The sequence below is a fragment of the Haemorhous mexicanus genome, chromosome 3 (assembly GCF_027477595.1).
Source record: "Haemorhous mexicanus isolate bHaeMex1 chromosome 3, bHaeMex1.pri, whole genome shotgun sequence".
Classification (NCBI taxonomy): Eukaryota; Metazoa; Chordata; class Aves; order Passeriformes; family Fringillidae; genus Haemorhous; species Haemorhous mexicanus.
In genome coordinates, this window is record NC_082343.1 from 43824485 (window position 1) to 43846348 (window position 21864).

Sequence of the window (21864 nt, forward strand, 5' to 3'; positions counted from 1 at the left end):
GTGTAATACAGCTTCTAAAATAAGACCATTTCCTCAAAATTATAGTATTAAACACAAACAAAATCTCTTTTCATAAATACAAATATACACCTACATATACACACTTATAGAACAGGAACTTCACGAAGCAACCAAGTGAAATGAAGTGTTTGAAAACTACTTCAACCTACAAGCTCCAGGCAGACTTTTACTGGCTTTACTCAGTTCTATTAACCAGCACACACTTATCTATAAAGCATTCTTCTTTATTTAAGTTAAACAAATTTTCAAGGATGGTTTCCATCTATAAAATGAACAAGTACAAGCTCTGTACAGCAGACTTTTCAAACCAACTGAAAAAAACTGTTTCCAAACTATGTTTTGAAAATCTGCAAAATAAACAGTATCACCATTCTTGTTCTGAAGACGGTAAGAAAAGTTCTCAGGAGACTCCATCACAATTTGCTTCAAGGGCTCTTAATTTATCTTTCAAACAGATGAATTTCTTCAGCATTAAAAACCCCTAAAATCACAGTAAGTAACTTTGGCACACTGTCATGTAAACATAACAAAAGGATACCACTTCTTGTCTGTTCTCTCAAAGAAAAGCATACAGCTCCTATATTAAAACCCCTATGCACAACATCCATGGGGAATTACTGAAAAGATATTCCTACTTTATGAATATTGCAGTCATTAAAGACTAAAGCAATGGAATATGTATTTTTTTAAAATTTCTTTTCACTAGCAATTCAGATTCAGAGATAAGAGGAAGGTCAACATTCAGAGTTGCAGCTGCTGATTTCAGTTAGTACCACCCTCAATCAGATCAAAGCTGTGAATGGAAATACCTCCACAGTTGAGGCTGAGTGCTTGGGTTTTTTTAACTTCCTTTTAAATTCTGTTTTCCAAAGCCTCAAACAACTGGTTTGCTGCTGAGCTCATATTTCAGCATTTGTTTTCCAAAAGATGAAGGCATCTATTGCTATGTTTATGAAATACGTTCTTCAAGTTCTCAGCTAGGTCAAAAGGCTACAGGGAGAGACTAAAAGCTGAAAATAGTTTACCCACTGGCCTTTAAAACAGGCAAGTTTTGGAGAAAGTGGATTGTGGATAAGCAGAGAAAAAGTATTAATTATTTATTTCAAAAGTCAGAAGATGATGGATGGGTAAAACTGGATTTAAGGGCCCCATCCAAAAGGTACCTGCAGGTCATAACTTCAGACAGGCAAGGTATCTATGGGCACAGTGAAGCCACCTTGCCCATGAGAGTACCATCTCTACACCTGATGCACAGGTACAGCCAAGGGAAAAGAAAAAATCAGGAACTACTCTACTTCCAGAACAAAGAAAGAGGGGAACTGTACCAGCATATTACAGTACAGCAGATGTTTTTCATCTCCTTGTGATCAACCCTTATATTTTCCCAAGATCCATCTTTCCAAAACCACTTCCTGGCATTCCATGTCTGCACTAATTGTTGTCAATGCTGTCATATTAATACTTATTAATACTTTTTTACCTTCCTTCTCATTTTAAAAGCTCATTGAAGCATTTGCTTTTAATAAAAAAGTATATAGTCTATGCAAACATAAGAAAGGACAGGTCAAAGTTGGGGTTACCTTTGACAGCATTGTTTTATAAAAATGACATCAGCTGGACTGAAGCTACAAAATGCACAAGTTCTATGGTTAAAAACACATAGGCTATGTAGGTATCCAGGCTGATTCCCAGAGTCAAGCCTGAATTCATTCAAAAGCTACATTTAAAGAAACAAAATGGAAGAAAATTCCCCAGTAGTAGGTCAATAAATTAAGCAAGTGCAATTCAGAGATATTACATAGCTGCTCATCCTTGCAAATTAAAATTCAGATCTTGTGCTGTTGTCAGTGGTGTTTCAATTCTAACTTATTTCTACAACTCAAAAGGGGAGTTTGAGACAATTTTTTCCTCATTAGGGCCCAGAATAAAACTCTGCTGAAACAATACACCTGCACAAAAGCTCTGTGCAGTTTATATAATTTTGTAACAAAGGAAGAAATATTTTAAAGACAAAGTACTACAGAAATGATCAACACAAATATAAAGTACAGGTTTAACGTTATCCAGAGCACGGGTGATGAATTCCCAAGCTGGAATAAACGATCCAAGCAATCATCTGGGCAGATGCATTGACTTCCTCTGCTATTTTCTTTCTCCTCCTGAGTTTCATGATCTCCAGCGAGGGTGAAGTGTTAAGAAGAAGATCCAGTTTGCAAAGCAAAGCATCCAGTGTTAGCACGGACATCACACCCAGCAGCACAAAATCCGCACCCTCCGAGTTTCTCCCTCCTAGCACTCCGATCCAATTTCTGGTTATGCATATGTCAATCACTTTGTTGATAATTATAGGATGATGAAAACTGATACAAATCATTGGGAGCTGACAATATATATACTTTCATATATTTATATTTAGAGTCCATCATAGAAAAGTTCATATTCAAATTACCAAGTACACACAGGAGAAAAAAAAGAAACTTCAAAATGACACTTCTGGTTCTGGAAATGACAAACCATGACTTCTATTCCAATGGAGTTTTCAAATGACCTTCTCCTAGTAATTTTTCCCACCCTCCCTCCCACACTGTTCCCCACAGATGTTTCTTCAGATCCTTTTGTTTACAATACGTCAGTTGTTCCTAGAGTTAATTATCTGCTGTGCAAGTAGTAGCTGAAGACAGAAAGGAACAGTTGAAGTCTGCAGCACAATTCCTTCTTCCTGTGAAGTAATGCTCAGTGACATCTTTGCAGTGCTCCAAGTCCCCTGGATCCCTGGTGTCTGCTTCAGCACTCTACTTTCAGATAAAGGTGGAATACTGAGGTATATAAGTTCCGTGGAAAGTTTTAAGAAATACATCAGTAATTCAATCAAAACTTTGCCCAATGTTTTTCAGTTGAAACAGCACTTTGCTTGTAAGTCCTTCTACTGCTGCAGATTAAGTGTGAATTTCCACTGCTGTGACAAAGAAGGATTGCAGATCTCAACGGTGAGACCACCATTTTTGGCATTTCGGCTGTCTAGACAGAGGTTGCTGCCAACGTGCCTCAGTTTAGAATTGCTTTCAATTTGTTCCCATTTCTGGAAGAGAAAATACAGTTATTGACCAGGAAAAGCAGGAAAAAGGAAGAATTCTACATCATGTCCTTTGCAGTCTTCACAAGCTTCCCTGGCTTGTGCCTGGAAATGTGTACAAACTGCAATAATAGGAGCAGTTTAAATGATTCTTGAGTAAGAGTATGTAAGTTCTGGCAAGCCTTGCCAGAGCAGCTGTTTTCTGCTAACACTCTGCAAGACACAGAACACACCAACACATTTCCCTCTAGTTCAGAACTTCTCAAATACACTGTGTCTCCCCTTGTTACCTGTGTGACACCTTTGGTCTGAAGAAAAAAATGAGAATCAAAATCCATCCACATACCACTACAATAGTGAGCATAGAGAAGCAAGAAGCACATTCACTATAGACAACTACAGAAATCCAGAAATTTGCCAGACACCTTTCAATTCTACAGAAGATAAGCTATCTGTGCTGTCAAAAGTTTTGTCCAAGATGATATCAAGGACAGAATAAATCCCAAATACAGGATTTAAAAAAAAAAAAAGAAGGGGGTGGTGGTTTCTCTTGTATGTCTACCATATTATGCCTGTAAACCTTATCAAGAAAATCTTGCTTCTTAGTTTCCTTCTCTGAAAAATGGAAAGAATATTCCTTCCTTCATCAATAAACAGTGTTTCAGTTACCTGTCTGCAAAAACAGATATAGAAGCAAGGAAGCTGGCAGATGATCAGAACTGATGACTGAGCAGAAAGAGATGAGTTGTTTTATGACTAGATCAAAAAGATGCTATGACTCTGCAAATGTGAATTTCCTCAGGCATGGGAAATAGATGAAGTTACAATGCTGCATTGATAAAAATTAATTTAAGGATTTCTAGTGCTGCTCTAAGCAGGCCACAACTGAAAAGAAGGAAAGCCAAACCACATTCTTCTGAGAAACAGCATACACAATATTCAAACTTCTCTGAGACATCGTGGAATACACAAACTCTTCCAGAAGGCGCACGAGGCAGTTAAACACTGTTACACATCAATGGGTGAAACATTTACACAAGGCCCTGTTGGGATAAAGCTTATTCTGCCCTTATGACAGCATGAATCCTCGCTTCACACACACAAACAACAGTAAAAGTAGAGCCTATAGAAGCTATGACAGATCACCAGTGCATTATTTATTCACCATCCTTGTTCACCCCACTGATTGTAGAGTGCAGTCATGCCATACTCACCTGTCTGCTGTCGTTTTCCCTACAGCCCTGAAGTTTTATTAGTGAACCAGGAGCTCTGTCCACAACAGTAAGGCACAAATCCATGTGTTTCACTGACTTGTCCTTTGTTAAGGCCCATTCCTACAAAAAGGAAGAAACGAAAAATGTACAAAATTGTGTATGTTAACACATGCTACCTCTGCATACACAGCTCAAGTTAAAATCCTGCAAATAGCTATGTACTGGCATTAGAACAGTTCATTGCTTCCCACAGGGCAGGAGATGAAAAGTCCATTTCAAACTAATTCCAATTGCTTCGGTGTCCCCCCATCAGCTCAGGGCTGCGCTTGCTGTTTGCTCCCTCTGCTGGCTTTACACAGCTGCTGCGGGCAGTCACACGGCCTCGTGGGAGATATTCCTCCAAATGCTTATTTAGTTAGGTATTTATTTTTATGTGTGTGTGTATGTTTGTATCACACCTTTCCTTTTCTTCTGTGTGGAAGGATTTCTAAATTTGTAAATATATATATAAAATTATATACATAAAAGCTTGGTCTGCAGCACCACTGGGCACCCTGCCCACACACTGAACAAAGCACATGGACCACAGTTGAGGAAACAGCAGTTCTTCATACAATAAAGAACACCAGAAAGCAATACACAAAAGGGACAGAGAGAATGTTCCCTCCCATCCAAGGCATGATGTACAACAGAATCTCTTTTAAAGGAATTTAAATATGCAACTCTTAAATAAAGAGCAAAGAGAAGCTGTTCTGTATGTACTGCTGCCCAGCCTGTTTGATCTCAGCATCTTTTCACCCAGAGCCTCATCTTGCACTGATATTCAGACCCTCTCCATATGCCTCTCTCCTTTCAAGTTTGGTCTCCAGGGTCCACACTGGTCTCCATTTGTCTAACTATCCTTTGAGGAAAGAAGCCACTTGATTAAAGCCAGGCTAATGATCCAAATCATGCTTATAAACTACTTAAAAGGGCATGATTAGCTTCTCTCAAGCAACTTAAGAGGATTTAGAGTTGCATAATACAAAACCTTAGACATACAGGGCCAAGCCTGTATGTTAAATAACATTTAAATGTTATTTTGCATGTAATCAGTGTTTCAGAAATAAAAGAAATGTATAATTACTTTGATACTCAGCAGCAGATTTAACAATTATTAAATCTCTTTGGGAAGAGATGCTCAGAACACTGTCAGAATTTGCAACCCAAGAGATTACTTGTAATCACAATCACACAGGTCCCAAGCCACTGGATGGGTACTGTATTCTGCAAGTACTAGAATGATGACAACTGTGGAAAACAAAGTAAAACCAGGACAAATCTGTGTATCCCTTTGTCTTCCAAACTCTTAAGCTGATAACTTCTCCTTTTATTCTCAGTATGCTAAACACAGATGACAGCAAAATTACTTGCCTTCTCAGTTTTGTCCAGTTTGTAAGATGGCAACAAGAACCATTAATGTATAATAAAATATTAATAGCCGCTTTTTTTAGCCACAACTAAAGGAATTAAGCAAATTCTTTTCAGAGCTTATCAGGAATTACAAACAGCCCTGAACTCTTCCCTGGTAAGATTTATAGTGAAAAATGACAGTTGAAAATACTACCAGGGATGTAGTAAAACTTGCATCTGAGAACCCTGCAGTCAGAGTTAGAGCCTTGAAATTATTGCCTTTATTACCCTTCCATCAAAAAGCTGTATGAGCCCCAGCCACAACAGAAATTATGCAAGAAGTTAACACTTTTAAAAGCCAAACTACAGCTGCTTCATGAAAGCTCTGAGCTCTGTTGCTGGAAACACCTACATGACGGCCTCTCATGTTACAAGACACAGTGTATAGATACTTTCCTCCACAGGTCAGTAACTGTGACTATAATGGAGGTAAGATGGAACAAGTTCCACTACACCAGAGGAGGAACGGTAAGCAGTGTATATGCTCAGGGCACAGGCTGGAAATTGGATAGCTTTACTGCAAAAATCAGAATATCTGAGAAAATCTGTGTCAAATCAGAAATAAAAAATTAGTATATAAGCTAACCTGAAACCTTCCCCTTGAGCATAAATGCTTTTGGTTTTACCTTTAGCTCTTTATCACAACCACCATATTTGCATATTGTCAAGCACACCAGCAGTGATTCAGCCCCTCTGGAGGTGCACAACTACCACTGAGTTCTATCAACCTGGAGGAGGGGAGAGCAGGTGAAAAAGGGGGCAGAAATCCCATTTTTACTTAGGTTTTGCATTTTAAGTTGTGTTGAACATAAGACAGAGTACACTCCTCAAGTTATAGAAGATTGCCACAGCCTGTAATGCCCTTAACTCCCCGAAAAACCTCCTGATAAGAATAAGGTGCAAAACACAAAGTACAGATCTAAAGACTGTGGTTTGTTCCCTATCCCTCTCCTCCCATGCCGTCATTTCTTTTCAACCCAATACGAGTTCTGCTTGGACATAAAGCCTGGGTGTGAGCCATTCTGCCTCTTAACTGTCTGAATGTCCTCGCAAAGGTGTTTGTTCAGAGCAAGTGCATAATGGTTTGTCAAGGTCAGTGCCACAGAAAAAAACAACAAACATAGGAAGTAGAGGGTCAGCTTCAGGGGAGGGGAGTTTGAAAGAGGAAGATAACTTTGTGTATCTACACAGAATACACAACATCAGCAGAAAATTCTAAGATTTCTGCTCCAAGGCACTTGTGACACATCTACCCTTTCTCCCAAAAACCCCACGGTGATTTCTGAAAAGATGAGAGTACTTTCATAAAGGTAATTGAAAAAGCCTCCACAGATAAAGTCTCTTTAATGATAGGGAAAGGAGGCATTTCTCACATGTTGATTTGAATTATTTGTAATCATACATCTTCCAGGAAATTACTTCATTTTAGGCTTCATCTTATTTTAGGTTTTTCCCCTTCTAATTTAAATTAGAGCAAACTTCTGACACTCATTCAAGAGTAGTTTTTAATTGGTCAGCCTTCTATTTTAACAGCTGTACTTGACACAGTATTACATATTCAAATGTATGAATATTACATTTGATTTAAAGTCAGGTTTAATCTGACAAGGATTTAGTGACAAAGCAGCACACAAAGCAGTGAGAACCTCTGTGTGTATTTCATGAATGATAACTAAGTCACAACTGCATAAATAGATTCTTTGACATAATTAATGCTCTCATTTAAAGAGCTGACACATTTACAATTAGTTTAGGAGTAGGATTAGAAAGGATTTGTTAAATCACTCCCCTTACTGTGAGTGAACATTTAGGCACCGCTGTTTTCTAGAAGAGCCAAATGGGGATTTATGACAGATTTTTTTTATACTCCACTATTGCAAACAGTAAATGACTAACAGTGCAGCACAGCAAAGCATTCTTTTATTTTGCTAATCTTAGGCCATTTGCTTAATGCAACCCAAATATTTTCTTAAGTAAAAATCGCCCCCAAAAAATCAAACACACCATTTCATTGGAAAATGCTTTCTATGCAAGTACAAAACCCCTGGGAAGGAAGCTATGGACTCTAGTGCAAAAGCACATATTATTAGTGACTAAGGAAGGGGATAATGTGGTGCTCACTGAATGAATCTCCGGGCTCAGATTCTAATCCTGAAAATGCAAAATTATATTTGAGGGAGAAGCTTTTTGGCCCATCTGTAACAACAACTGGTATGCTGGTTTGGATTAATCTTTCTTTCACCAATACACAGTAACTGCTTGAATTTAAAAGTTTAGCTTCACTTTCTTTCTTAAGACTTACTGTAGAAAGCAAAATTAATGGCATACAGACCTGGTTTCCCCCGGCATTATGACATTCATAAACTCCAACAACACCATCTGCAAAATGGCCCAAAGTGTCAAGGCAATTGGTACCCTGCTGCAAAGCCCCAAATGCTATATCTTGATGATCAGGTACCCTAAAACAAAACCAGAAATATAAGCTTGATTCAGTTCAGGGTTTGTTTGGCAGGTTTTTCTAATTTTTTTTTTTTTAACTCCTTGTTTATAAAAATACTCAGAGTATTTTTAAGATGAGAGGTTAAGGATAAGTGATGACTATCATGTGAAAATCTCAATCATCTTTTGAGGACAGGCAATTATCTAATCATGAATTGATCAAGCATGAGTAAACTTGCAAGCTTACCACACACACAGTACCAGAAGACTTGTACCAGAGAAGGAGGGTGAACATACAGACTTGGCACAAAAATCAAATCAAAGATGACTTATCATTTAAAGTGACTCAAAGCTTAGTGTTATCAATTAGCTCATTTGTCGTTTCAGACAAGATAGCTTGTGGCAGAAATAGGACACTACCTGTTTCTCAGACTGTTTTTACTGAAATGTTAAAAAAGGGGTTAGGAATTGGGGAAAAAAAAAACACACCAAAGTTTTTCTGGTATCTATTTTCTAATGGTTGCACATGAAGTACACCCCTAGCATGGAAACCCCTAGGCAAGTCCATTCAGCAAAGTACAGCTGTGGGTAGAGCCCATGAGTTCACGTTGAACAGTAAAACAAGGGCATATCAAAGCCTTTAAAAACTCCAGACTATAATATGAGTATCGTAATTCAACCCAGCAGAATGAGCACATGAGGGATGACAGAACAAGACAATATTATGTGTAAGTAATGCTTATGGTAGCGCATTTTCCAGAAGAGACATTTTTTCTCACAGATTAAACAAAACCAAATATCCTCTGGCACTCTTAAGAGAAAATAAAGGAAAAACCAACATGATACTGAGGAAGTAAGTTATGAGACTCATTAGTATGCATGGTTCTGCACGTGTTGCACTGGGGCTGTAATAGCTGGTGCCGCTTTTGCATCTCAAGCCTGTATGTCTCTAGCAGTTACCTAGCACCGCTGACATGAAGTGGCCCCAGGAAAAAAACCTCAAGTATTCTTAAGTATTCTCAAGATACACACAATATCTTACACCACTACACTAGTATTAGGTTGACAGGCTAGTCAGACTAGTTAGTGGGCTCAGATCTGACCAACATGCTTCTTAATGGATTATTTAACCAAAATATTTCTATCCTTTCGAGAAGTATTTCTCTTCAAGGATTTCTCATTAGCTAGGATGTTCATGTTACAAAAACTGTTTGCAGTGTCATCCCTCACTTCCCTCTTCTCAGCCCTTCCCAGAAGTCAGTGATTATTCAGTGACAAGAGAAAAGGAGACAAGAAGGAATAGGAGACTCAGCTTCTCAGAGCCTTAGACATCTACCCTTGTCTGCCAAACACACGAGGCCCTCTTGTCTGCTGAATGTCATCATTTGTACTGCAACAAGATTCAGTCTCCTCACTTAACTAGGCATGGGCTTAGGCATAGGCAAAAGCTTTAAAGGGATGACAACGGGATACACAGTATGTGCTTTTGAGTAAATGGCTTGGGTAGGAGACTAACTCCAGGCTCAGGTAAGTTCAGTCCTTTGGACACTCCTCCTAAAATATTGCAGCTGTAGTTGCCATAAGTAGAAAAAGCAGCTAACTATGGAAAAACCACTTTTTAGGAACAGAACTAATAAAAAAAACCAAATAAATCTCATGAGGCATTGCATTCATGGATAAAGTAAAACACATCCTCTACACATTCAAGGATTGAGGAAGAAAAACCAAAGATTTCTGGGGAGGGCAAAAAATAAAATGCCATATGAACTCTGTTTCAGCCAAACTCACCGTAATTCAGGATAAACATTTTCAAGATACCACTTAAAGGGTTTGCAGCTAAGTCTCTTTCTGAGCTCCATTCGGCTTTGAATACTAGAGGAGAGAAAAAAAACGGAGTTTTCAGAGTCAGGCTGTTGTCTTCATGTATTTTATGGAATACACAGAAAACTCAAGAACAGTAGAACTGTAGAAATACATGTTAGAGACAACACCAGATTAAGCATCGCTTTCACCTCAGAAGGTGCTATGTCATGAAGAATCAACAAATAGGGCAAAGAAGCACTTGTGACTTACTTGCCATAAGGTACATTCCTGGCTGAAGGCACGGCTGCATAATAGAAATTTTTATACTCGTCCATCCAGACTTCTGCTGCCCTGCGTGTATTTCTAGGGACAATCATATGAGACACATGGGTTATATTTTCTCTATGTGGAATTAAATCATCCAATTTTTCCTCAGATTGATTTTAACCCTTCCCAGTACTATACACTCAGTTGCCTCAAGTCACACAGCAGACTCCCTATAAAAGACCCAAGTAATAGAAAACCATTAGAGTAACATAACTAAAATCAATGCATTTATAATGAAATTTAAATCTTTTCCACACTCATCGCTGCTTCAGGTTTTCATCCAGGATTTAACACACATCTCTTAGGTCTTTCTGCAAACTTCATGGAATTTATTAGGTTGATGTTTGGTTGATCTTTTTATAAGAGTAAGTTGACAAAAGACAAATTCAGTGAGTGTTCACCCAGATAAAGCAAACTATTTAGAAACAAAAAACAACTAGCAATATTTAAAAAATGTCTTTTACATTTTTGAAAAAAAATATGCTAATACAGGCAAGATATAGATATTTTCACTCTTCACTGTATTCCTACCAGTAGAGCACTCAAAGCTTCAAAAAGACCCAAGCTGTCACAATACTTAAGGCTATGAAACAAGTCTTCTGTGGCTGAGGTAAGAGGAAATGTTTTAAAATTTGAGAGAGACTGATTATTCTAATAAATGTGAAAAAAATCCTAATCCAAATGTTTTACTTCTAATCAAACATCTCTAACTAAAATCCCTGTATTTATATAATTGGTGTCTTTACATTTCCTTTTGGACTACAACATGGTCCAATGGCTTTTCCCCTCCCCAGGCTTCCATGTAAAACTCATTTACTTCTACTGTTCATAATTTAATGCTTTGAAAAGTAAGTCTTATTTCAATTGCAACTGCCATGCTCTAAAGCTTACTTTACATCTGGCAGAAAGTTCACCTAAAGCAACTGGAGTCAACTCAGTAAGCCAATAACTTTAATATGATTTTCCAATTCAAAAGACAAAACATAATCAGGATTAAGCGAGGAGGCTTGCAGGTTGCTGAGCAAAAACAGTGTGGGGAATAAAAATTTCACAAGACTGACCTGAATAAATTTTTTGTTTGAGGACAGATTTTTTTCTTGCAAAGATTGATTTAATTTTTTGTAGGTAAAATCCTACTAGATTCAGATTAGAAGCTATGTGAATGTATGTTCACCTTCAGTCTCTCAGGCCTGTGTGAGTGTCAGCCACTCAGCCCCTCCTGTCTGCCCAGCAACCAGCCTGGATGCCCAGAGGCCAAACAGATTTTGGTGGTGAGAGAGGAACTACTTTGTTTGCCAGGGTTTAACAACCCCAAAGGCACTTTCAAGACCAGAATGCCTGCCTGTATCCCACTGGCCCATACTCATGGAGGAAGAACAGCTCAGGCTTTGAGTGACACAAATATGGGCACTGTGTAGATGCTGAGAACTGCCTGAAATAGCAAGGCCCTAAAGAACTCAGGGTGCTGAGGAACACAGTATGGGGTGCACCAAATGTTGAGCCAGTTGATGAAACAGAGCACTGAGAGATCAGAGGCAGCTTTGCTTGGAGCAGACCGGGGCCTGCAAGGCTCACTGGAATGCTGGGTTAAGGCAGCACTGGTCACACAAATCCTGCTGGCCACAAGCTGTCCCTGCCCACATCACACAGCTAGGACACGGTGATCTGGTCTCCCTTCCCATGAAACAGGACTCCCAGTCTCTCACCCAAAATTACCAACCTGTTTGGGCTGCCAAAAGGCAATGCATACTGACTAGCCAGCTAAAAAGACAGGAGTCCAGAACAAGCAGCCTACAGCTAAGAGACCAATGTGGCATAAGCCAACACGTCCCAACTGCACCACCAGAACAGATTCCATGCACCAAGTTTCTTGGCACCATGGTCCTGCACACGTGTATTATAACACCTGTACTACAAGGATATCCTACTACCTAGGGTTTCTTATCCTCTCATTGCTAAAATGGATTTTAAGGCATCCCATTATATTGGTTTGACATCCAAGAAAGCTCTTTACAGCACAAGAAAAGCAGTACCTTGGCAACACCCCAAAGATGGAAAAGCTGCAGGAGCGGGAAAATTGCGCAGTATATTCATACATTTATTCACTTTTGTTAGCCATGCTCCTTGTTATGACACTGTCATTTCAAAACATCATTAAACTACACCAGTTGCATCCCAAGCTTACATAACACAGTTTAAAAGGTAAAGCTTTCAACCCTCCTGATGCACACTATAAATGTTGGAACAGAGACATGATGTACTGAGGACACTTCATTGCTAGCTTTTGTTTTCACATAAGTACTATTATTCATTTTTCACTGCAGCATAAAATATACATCTCAAAGAATGGGAAAAAAGAAAAAAATTACTAGAATGCCTACTACACTGAAAAAAACAGGACAGTGACTTTATTTTAGCAGATATTAAATTCAATAAAGTCACCTTGGTGGCATAACCAGCATGGAAGGGAAGAACTACACCCTAAGGAGATTCCTCAGTCTAAAGTGAATCACAAGTCCAAAAATATCAGCAGCTTAGAACATTCTTATGAATTTAAGTACATCTGCACTCTGTGTTGCTTCATGTTAAACAGAGTTTGGGCTCCATATCCCTTCAAGTGTAAATAAACAATTTTACTTCCAGCTCTTAGCCCACAGAATTTTTAGCTGAGACTTGTACTTCTCTGGCTGCCTGAGCATCAAGTTCAAGCCTCTAAATTAAAACCTACAGTGATTCTTCAGCTACAACTGATACAGCCTTGATCAAAATGCCCTTGGTACATTCATGCAATACTTTTATCCATATTAAGTCAAAACCACAATGAACTTGCTGTTCACAGCACTTTATAGAAGGGAAACTGAGGAGACAGCTTAGTATTTCAGCTACTGCTATGCATGGGTACCAACAGGAAAATTAACAGGCATATTAATCTAAGCCTTTAAAACTGCAATTTCCTAGGTCTATAGAAAATGCATTTTTAAACATAGCACAGAAAAAGCAAATATTATAGAGAACCAAGTTGCCAACAGACTGGCATAAATACTGAAATCAGTCTACATAATCATTTGCATCTCACATGCTGATCATGTATTAATGAAAAGCAAGCAAAGCATATTCATAATTTAGTGTATTGTGGCTTTTAGTGAACAATGAAACTGTTTCTACAAATGAAGCTTTATGACAGTTTTGAAAATAAAGCCTTCTTTAAAATCAAATACACACAATATTGATGAAATGCCAAGCTAAGCATTTCCTTATTTTCCAGATTCTCAGTCTGTGTCTACCAGAAGTTCCCCTCTTTCAGCTCACAGGTTCTTCTCTCAACCTACATAGCTGACTCAAAGTCATTAGTTTCTTTTTAATTAATATTTTACCATGACAGACAATATTGCAAATTTTTCTAAGGAGGAGATCCCTAAAAGGAAATTACTGCCACCTGCTGACTGCCTGAGGAAACCCAAACCATTGCGATTCAGCACTCACCTTGCAAACACAGTACCACTCCCGCCGGGAAACGTGTAAGGATGCTGTTTGCGGAATACATGACCCACTCTGCTGCATGGGATGATTTCTAGGCTCCCACCACATTGCCAAACTCTGAATGAGATCTCTGAAATAAAAACAGGAATGAAAGACCAACAGTGTAAAATACTGTTATTTTGTATTATATTTACAGAGAAGGCTTTAAGTGATTGTTGTTGAGAAGATCAAGCAAGACAGTTTTTTATAAGTTCTAGGCTAAAAAAAGGCATATATCTAAAGCATTTATGATTCTGCAAGCTCAGCAGAAACAAACATACTATCTTGGAAGCAAAATGTGTATCTTCCCTTATCTGAAGTTACCAGTGTTGCCCAAATCCATAAATCCTGCTGCAATTTGCTAGTGAGTTAGGTATATGAGCTTTATCTGAACAGCAAACAATAGCAGACACATTTAACAAATAAAATAATGATCTAATTTATAACAAAAATTTTCAGCTGAAAATAGAATAACTGAAGATAAGTGAAATCAAGGTAAACTAAAATAACCAATAGATTTGAGCTGTTAAGTTACTACAGCAGATAAACAAACACTCCCAAACAGTGGAAGGAATTATATCAAGTCAATGCTGACTTGAGGATAGACCAAATAAGAACATAACTTTTGTAAATTGAAGGTTATGGACAGTACACCTCTAAGCCAAACTGATGATCTGAGCCAGCTAGTGATGACACAAAGGTCTAGAACTTTTCTCAACTTCAACTTCTGATGGCAGAAGTCACCTGGAGAGATAACTTTTCCACATTAATTCCAAGTCAGTGCAGTAAGAAGGCTGCTTCCAGCAGGACTATTTGAATTTTGATGATTCCCCCTTTAGTGCAACAGCTGCTACTAGACAGCCTTAATTTCAAGCCTCGTCATAACTATTCAGTGTTTTTACATAGGTTAAAAAAAAAAAAAAGGCAGCTCTAAATTGCAGTCAGTATCTATCTTTTATGACAAACTAAGTGGCATGCTTTCTTCCCTCAGAAGCCCTCCTCCACACACACAGACGTAATACTAGCAGAATTACTTGAAAAACTAAATATGAAAAAACCAGAATGAACATAAAACCCCACAACCACAAGTTAGAGAATATGTCATCTTCATTGCATGTCCAGGAAAAATTTAGAAAAAAATAAAAGTAAAGAGATGCTGTGATTTCAGCTGTTGACAGTGCAAGTTAACTGCCTTTCTTCTTGATGGCCATATTAATGAAACCTAGATAGTCAACATAGCTCAAGCTATAGACAGATCACACTCTAAAAACATGAATGACAACATTGTCTGACAGTATTCACATAAGACCACAGGCAAAAACTAATTTTTCATTTTTGTATACCTTCCAGCACCTTAGAGTGTGAAGAATCTCAAAAAAAGTGAATATTACACAAAATAGCTCAGTGGGAAACACAGCAAAGGACGAGAATACAGGGAGAAGCAAACTAATTCTTATTTGCACCAACATGGCTTCTAAAGCCTGCATGGAAAAAGAAAAAAATATGCAGCAACTAAAACTCAAAACAACTCCACAAAGTCCTTTAAGACATCTCCCAGAGCAAGTTCAATGGACATAGTTTTTAAATGAAAAGGAATAAGCAGCATGTCAAAAATTCTTTATGAGATCAAGTTACATTTCTATAACAGATTTGTTCTTTTTATTGGAGTGTGTCATCAATACAGAACACAAGGAATGTCTTACTCATTCCCTGATTTTAGGAAAACTAGTAAGAAAAGCCTAGGTTTTCAAATTAGTCCCAAACCTTCTCAAGGTCCACCCAGCTCTCTGGTATACTCTGATTCTCCTAAGCTAATCAAAAAGCATCATAAACATACTGAGAACTGAAGTTTCTGAGTTAGAGAAGAGATTGAACTAATCTTGATCCACTTTTTGTACAGCACACATGCATTACCAGTTACATTTAGCAGCAGTCTGAGAATGTACCTATCTTCATGGTAATTTGGGCAATTTAGAGAAAATACTGCAGGCTCATCTTAAAATTTGTCAAACTGCTAGTGACATGTGAACAAAACCTCATAACAGCTGCTCTGTAAATGCTTGAAGGGAAAATGCTAGATTTTATAAATTAATATGATGTGCAGAATTATTTTGCTAGTTCATTTAGCATTTATTTGCATGTAACACCAAGCCCCTGATGTAGACCTATACTTGAGAGTAAAGAGGCCTGACAAGTGTGCACATTGAATTTTAAACTGCACATCACAGATTTCCAGTTATCTGGTGCATGTGTCATTTATTGCCAATTAAATCATATGCCATGTGATTTTTACTCATCTTCAATAAGTCCAACAACTAGGAAGAAACCATTAGCTGCCTTCTGCCTGCTTTTCAGGCACCCCTAAGTCTCCACTTTTTCTTCCCTTGGAGGGGAGGAACTGAATACAGCAGGAGCAACATAAACATCCCTTGGCATCCAACAGAAAGAAGCTGTTGCTTGTGCCCTTTCCTGCTATTAAGGCCTCAATTATCAAAGCATAAAGGTAGTTGCTAAGTGTTCAGCAAAAAACTCAGTAGCTCAAGAACACTCTTGTAACTAATCAAATATTTAAGTGCTCGAGTGGCAAAAGTGGTTTTCAGAGTGAAAAGAGTATTGCTGCATTAAATTTATCCAATGACTTTCCAGGACATTTAAAAAATGAAAAATTATTGTGTTTACATAAATACAATTTAGCAATATACAGCCAAAAAAGCAAGACAACAGAAACAAGGAATGTAACTGCTCAAAATACCCGTAGGGTTTCTTTGAGTACTGCACAGGATGGTCAGAGACAGGACTGTAGGAACACCCCTTCCAACTTTTCAGTGCGTTACAACAGGGTGGAACATTTGGTTACCATGTCTCCAAACAGCAGACATTTCCTTGTAGGCCAAGCATATGCTTAATGCATATGCAGATTTCAGTAACTCAAAATACTCGTGGGTTTTTACAAGTTCAAGGTATTTCAGGATTTTGCAGCTAGCATGTGCAGTAGAGAAGCTCCTATGCTTAAAAGCCTTCCTAAAATGCACTACTTGGAATGTCTGAGATGCATCTCTACCCCAAAAAAATAAACTAAATGACAAACTGGAATTCTTGAGGAGGTGCAAAATTTTGTTCCTTTCAAATATTTCTTGTTTTAAAACAGGTATGCTGGCCTTAACTGGAGAAAACCTTTGCACAATGCTGTAATGCAAATAGCCAGAAAAACCTACTTAATGCCAGATTTAAACACCAGGTCAAAGGAGAATGGCTAAAGAACAAGTTCTCTCAGCCCCTCCTCCCTCTTGCCTAAATCTCACTCAGGTCAACATCTGAAAAAAAGGACTTACAGAAAAAATGCCTTCTCAACCATTAATATTTCATAGGGCTAAAGAAGGGGTATAAAACTACAAAATTCACTAAGTTTAGATGCCAGGCAGAATACTACTGGCAAAGTTCAGAAACAGATAATTCTTCAGTCAGCTAAGTTAATTGTTTTATTGAGGTGTATGTAAGAACATTAAATTCATTCTCCTGCATTCCACTTTTCATGATTAAATTAAGCAACATCTTAAAAACATGCCTTCAACTGTCAGCATTTTAACATTATTATATTTAATTATCTATCTACAGCCTCCAATTTTTTTATCAACCAACTTCCATTACAAAAAAAGTCACTGTTCAATGAGCTTATACTTTTATTCCCTCATATTTAGCATATCATTTTTCATTTGTTATAATTCTTTCATTGAAATACACGTTTTGGATTTTGCCAATAAAGTGTATGAAATTTAAACGCTGGTTTTACCCTCTTTGCACAAAATCAGGAAAACCATGACTCCTTGACTGTAAAGGCAATGATGAAACCTGCTTTCTTTCAAGGTTGATCAGAAGGTAAATAATACACATACCTAGGTTTTCTCCACCCCAAACATCCATCATCATGTCATACTTCCCTAGTTCTTCAAAATAGGATTTGTCCATCACAAATAATCCCCCAGCTATCATGGGTGTCCTAAAGAAACAAGAAAAACATAAATTAGTCACAAAACCATAAACATGAGGGTAACTATTATTTGTACATCAAGATTAATAGCTTCTTGAAAAAACTGGCAATGTTTTTGAATGGAATTTATTTTGCATCTATCGCTTCAAACGTTATTTCCACGCATTCCTATGGCCATGACCACCTTCTCAGGCAGCTTCCAAATCTCCACTTGGCACACAAGTCACTTACTTTAAGGCTGGCAATTCGTGCCAGCAAAAAAACCATTAAAACTGATGCAGTATTTTTAGCCCTCAAAACACACCAACTTTAAACAGAGTGACATCTACTTTTCTTTAAAGGTAAATAATTAACTAGTGAGTTTTAAATGATTTTTTAAATATCATTTATTTCTGAGAATCTCATATTGTTCCATATACATGAATGAAATTTCAATTTTGATGTAAGATATGGTGAATATTCCTTCAGACTCAAAGAAGATGATTTCTAACTCTCTTTAATTGCAAACTACAATCAGTTTGAGAAATGGTGGTACAGACATACTTTATGGGAGCAACTGGATTTCCTTGTCGTGCTCTTCTTTGTTCTGGTGTCATGTAATCCCACTTGAATACAAGATTCCAGTCAAAGCCTTCAAGAAGAAAAGTAGGATGTTAAAATTACTGTGGTCATCATTCAACTTGTAGTAACAATATTCATTAAAAACACCAGGAACTGTAATTAAAATGAAAAATTTAAACTTGTGCAAAATTCTGGGTAGAAAACAAATAAGAAGTCCAGATGAAAGGTAAAGAAAAAAGAGTAAATCTCAACCACCAAATAACTTTGGATCTCTTTTCTTCATGTATTTCACACAGTGGGAAACCCAAGTGGCTTCCTTATATCAAATAGAAAAGATCATATGATGATCTTCCAGCCATTACAAATGCTCCCAACAATCTACTGAATAACTGCATTTCCACTCTTTAACAGTGATCTCATATTTACACTTACACAGGCTTTATGCAGAACTCTTGGAGGTACTCTTAACAGCAAGAGCTCTCCATCATGAAGGTCACACCAAGTTAAGTAGGTTCCACTTATCTTGTCAGCATTCTTTTAACTTCATACTTTAAAAACATTGTGTTTTTAAATGCATCATTGTTTAGACCTGAGGCAAGTACTAGAGCACCAAAATCTTACTTTTCTTATGCATATATATTTAGGTGTGAACACACAGTAAAAACTGGTCTGGGCCTGTCGTGAGTTAAGCACAGAAGCACAAAGATCACTAGAACAGACAAGATTGATAGGTCACCTATAGCAGCTTTCTTCATCAGAGCCAATAAATGACCTCTTTTAGGCAATGATACAGAGCTGGTATAGGACAAACTTCCTATAGGAAACACTTTCATAACAGTTTTTGTGCTGTGTTATGCTCATAATCGTGAACATCTATTAAAAAACTGCACAAGACCTATAGCCCTCTCCCAGTACACCTAGCAAATCAGCCTTGTACACTCTGCCTGCTGCCAAACACATTTAGATCCTATGAGGTCATGTAATGAATGATTTCCAGAGTTCTGGTGCACAGATGTCAATAGTTTTCATTCTCCAGTATAAAGATAAAGCAATTGCTTTGTGGAGGAGTGGAGAAAAAAGCTAATGTGAACAGACAACAGTTACAGCCCTACAAACTGCCTCTCTGCATCCGTAGAGGTGCATAGCAGTGACTGATGAAGGAAGTTAAAAACTCTGCAGTTTTCACTTTAACTCACGAGATACTTATCACACACAATACAGAAATTACCCTGAACAGTCTTTACAGCATGCATGGCAGCTCCTTCTCTCCATGTCTGAGTATTTCATGAAACATTGCACTGTAAAAATGAAAGACTGTCAAACTACTCCAAAACTCCAAGTAGCAAAACTGAAAAAATGGCTACAACCCACAGCACTGCAAAGCCTCCAGCATGAAGAGTAAAATGAGTTCCAATAATTCCATGCAGTTAAAAAGCCACATTTCATCCTAGATAGCCAGCAAAATTACTTGCATCTGGGAGAAGCTGAAAAACACACTGTTCTGCTGCAGCAGCAGTGAGAGAGGCAGTTACTGTGTACTCCAGTGAACACAAGGGGTCTCTTTTGGAACACAGCACTCTCACAAACTGAACAAGTGTATAAAAAGTCTCTGCCCATTCAAAACTGGTTTTCCGTCTCCATTTTCACAGACTGGGAAAAATCTGCACTCAATGAGATAGTATCAGTAACTCTGTAAAAGGAGTATTTTTAAACACAGTGCATATCCAGTATGAAACTCTATCCAGTGTAAACTGCATCACAGGCATACTCTAAATTATTAGCTCTCAGTTAACTATAACTTGTTCCAGTTATCGTGGTGTTTCTCAGGGTGGCATAAACAGCTTCAGAAACCCCCCCTGCAAAATCAAAACAAAAAAACCCAACCAAATAAAGAACGTGTAACATTAAATGCATGGATTTAGTTTTGGCCACACTTGGGAATTACTTCAGACTTGTCCACTTAGAAAAAAAGTGTGTACCATTTGCTAGGTTGCTTGTCTTGGGTGATTAAGTCCTTTCAAGACAGACCAGGCACAAATGCTGTCCCAGCTGTTTCAACTCTCCATGCTTCAGCCACACAGACACTGTACCTAAGGTTGAAAGCATAGTTCGGTTTCCATGTTTAGACTTTGCCTCAGTGAAAGCGTCCTGTGGTGCCAAATGTTGTAGTGCCTCTAACATGGCAATCTGTCTTTTGGGAACTGACAAATATATTATTTATATTTCAAGTGACCCTCAAATAGCTTGGCACACTAGTACGTACAAAATCTTCATTAAGGTCAAAAAAAGACAGTTTCTCACTCCTCAATCAGAAGTACGTAGGATTCATGCACCTTAAAAAAATGAAAAACCCAATCTCTTATCGTGTACAAAAGAAAAAAAATGAGTACTAAAAAATAATAGATAAATGAACGAATTAGGTAACACAGATTCAAAGATAAAGCATGAAGGGCAGTAGTAAGTGAAACAATCTCTCAAATCCTCTCCCGTTTAACTTGGGAAGAATTCAGCATGAACCCAGCAGCAACTGATCGAAGGCTTCAAAAAAAGAATTTCTCCTCCTCCTCCTGCAAACAATAAAAGCCACACAATGGCATAGGGATTTCTGTAGTTAATATTTAATGAATAGATTGGGTAAGGGCCTTAAGGTTTAATAATGCTGGCACATACAATAGAACAGAACTATATATTAGCACACTGTGAATATATGCACCACAGGTGTCATTTCAAAACATTAATTAAAAGGATATAGAACCTCTCACCTCCAGATCACTCGTGAACTTATAGCATATGCAACATTATGCAAATATTGCTTTTATTTTAGTTCACTGCCAAAACCTAGGTGACCAGTCAGAGACTAGAATCTAAAAGAATAGACTGCAAACTGGTTTTTTCTTCCTCACTTCAGGAAGTCCATTCAGAAAAAGATAGGACACTGTGAGAACAGCACTCTAATTTTTATATTGTGGCTTATTTTACACCTTTTATGCAGACAGTTCTGTTTCCAGGTTTGTAGGAAGATCTATTTACAAATAATAGTTTAAAAAGGGGGGTAAGTGGATAGAGAACAACTATTTTAAATATTAGATTCTTGTTAGCACTGAAAAGTTTTAAAAATCTGTAATAAGTAAGGAGTTTAGCATGTAGTTGCCCTCTCCCTCTTTGAGAAAGAAGATGAGAATAACTTTTTTATTTATTCTTATTTAGGGCTTCAAAAGTCTTCTTGCTATTTGCTGTCAATACTTTACATTACCTAGACATATTGAAATTGTAGTACTTCTCAGTTTAAAGGGGGATATTTTCAATGGCAAAGGTATAAACACTACAAATTTTCTTGGTCACATGTTAGTGTTTTCACAATTACAGCTCATGGCTAACAAACATTTATTTTTTAAAACACATTCCAAAGCCTTCTGCTTATTCAGAAGAGTTTAATTTTTTAAGTAAACCAGCATATTGAAAAAAAA

At 37.7% G+C, this 21864-nt stretch overlaps 1 protein-coding gene across 4 annotated transcripts in view; it reads right to left on the reverse strand.

Annotated features, from left to right (window-relative positions):
• Positions 1-224: 224 nt before the first annotated feature.
• The window catches only part of GALNT2 (polypeptide N-acetylgalactosaminyltransferase 2), a 93521-nt gene continuing 71881 nt past the window's right edge, over positions 225-21864 (reverse strand). For all 4 annotated transcript variants that reach the window (XM_059841581.1, XM_059841580.1, XM_059841583.1 and 1 more), the window contains 8 exons: positions 18380-18467; positions 17742-17845; positions 13813-13939; positions 10273-10365; positions 9988-10071; positions 8093-8219; positions 4309-4428; positions 225-3100 (listed from right to left, as the gene is read on the reverse strand). In XM_059841581.1, the coding sequence (XP_059697564.1) occupies positions 2945-3100; positions 4309-4428; positions 8093-8219; positions 9988-10071; positions 10273-10365; positions 13813-13939; positions 17742-17845; positions 18380-18467 (899 nt within the window). In that variant the 3' untranslated portion in view covers positions 225-2944. The remainder of the gene's footprint in view (positions 3101-4308; positions 4429-8092; positions 8220-9987; positions 10072-10272; positions 10366-13812; positions 13940-17741; positions 17846-18379; positions 18468-21864) is intronic.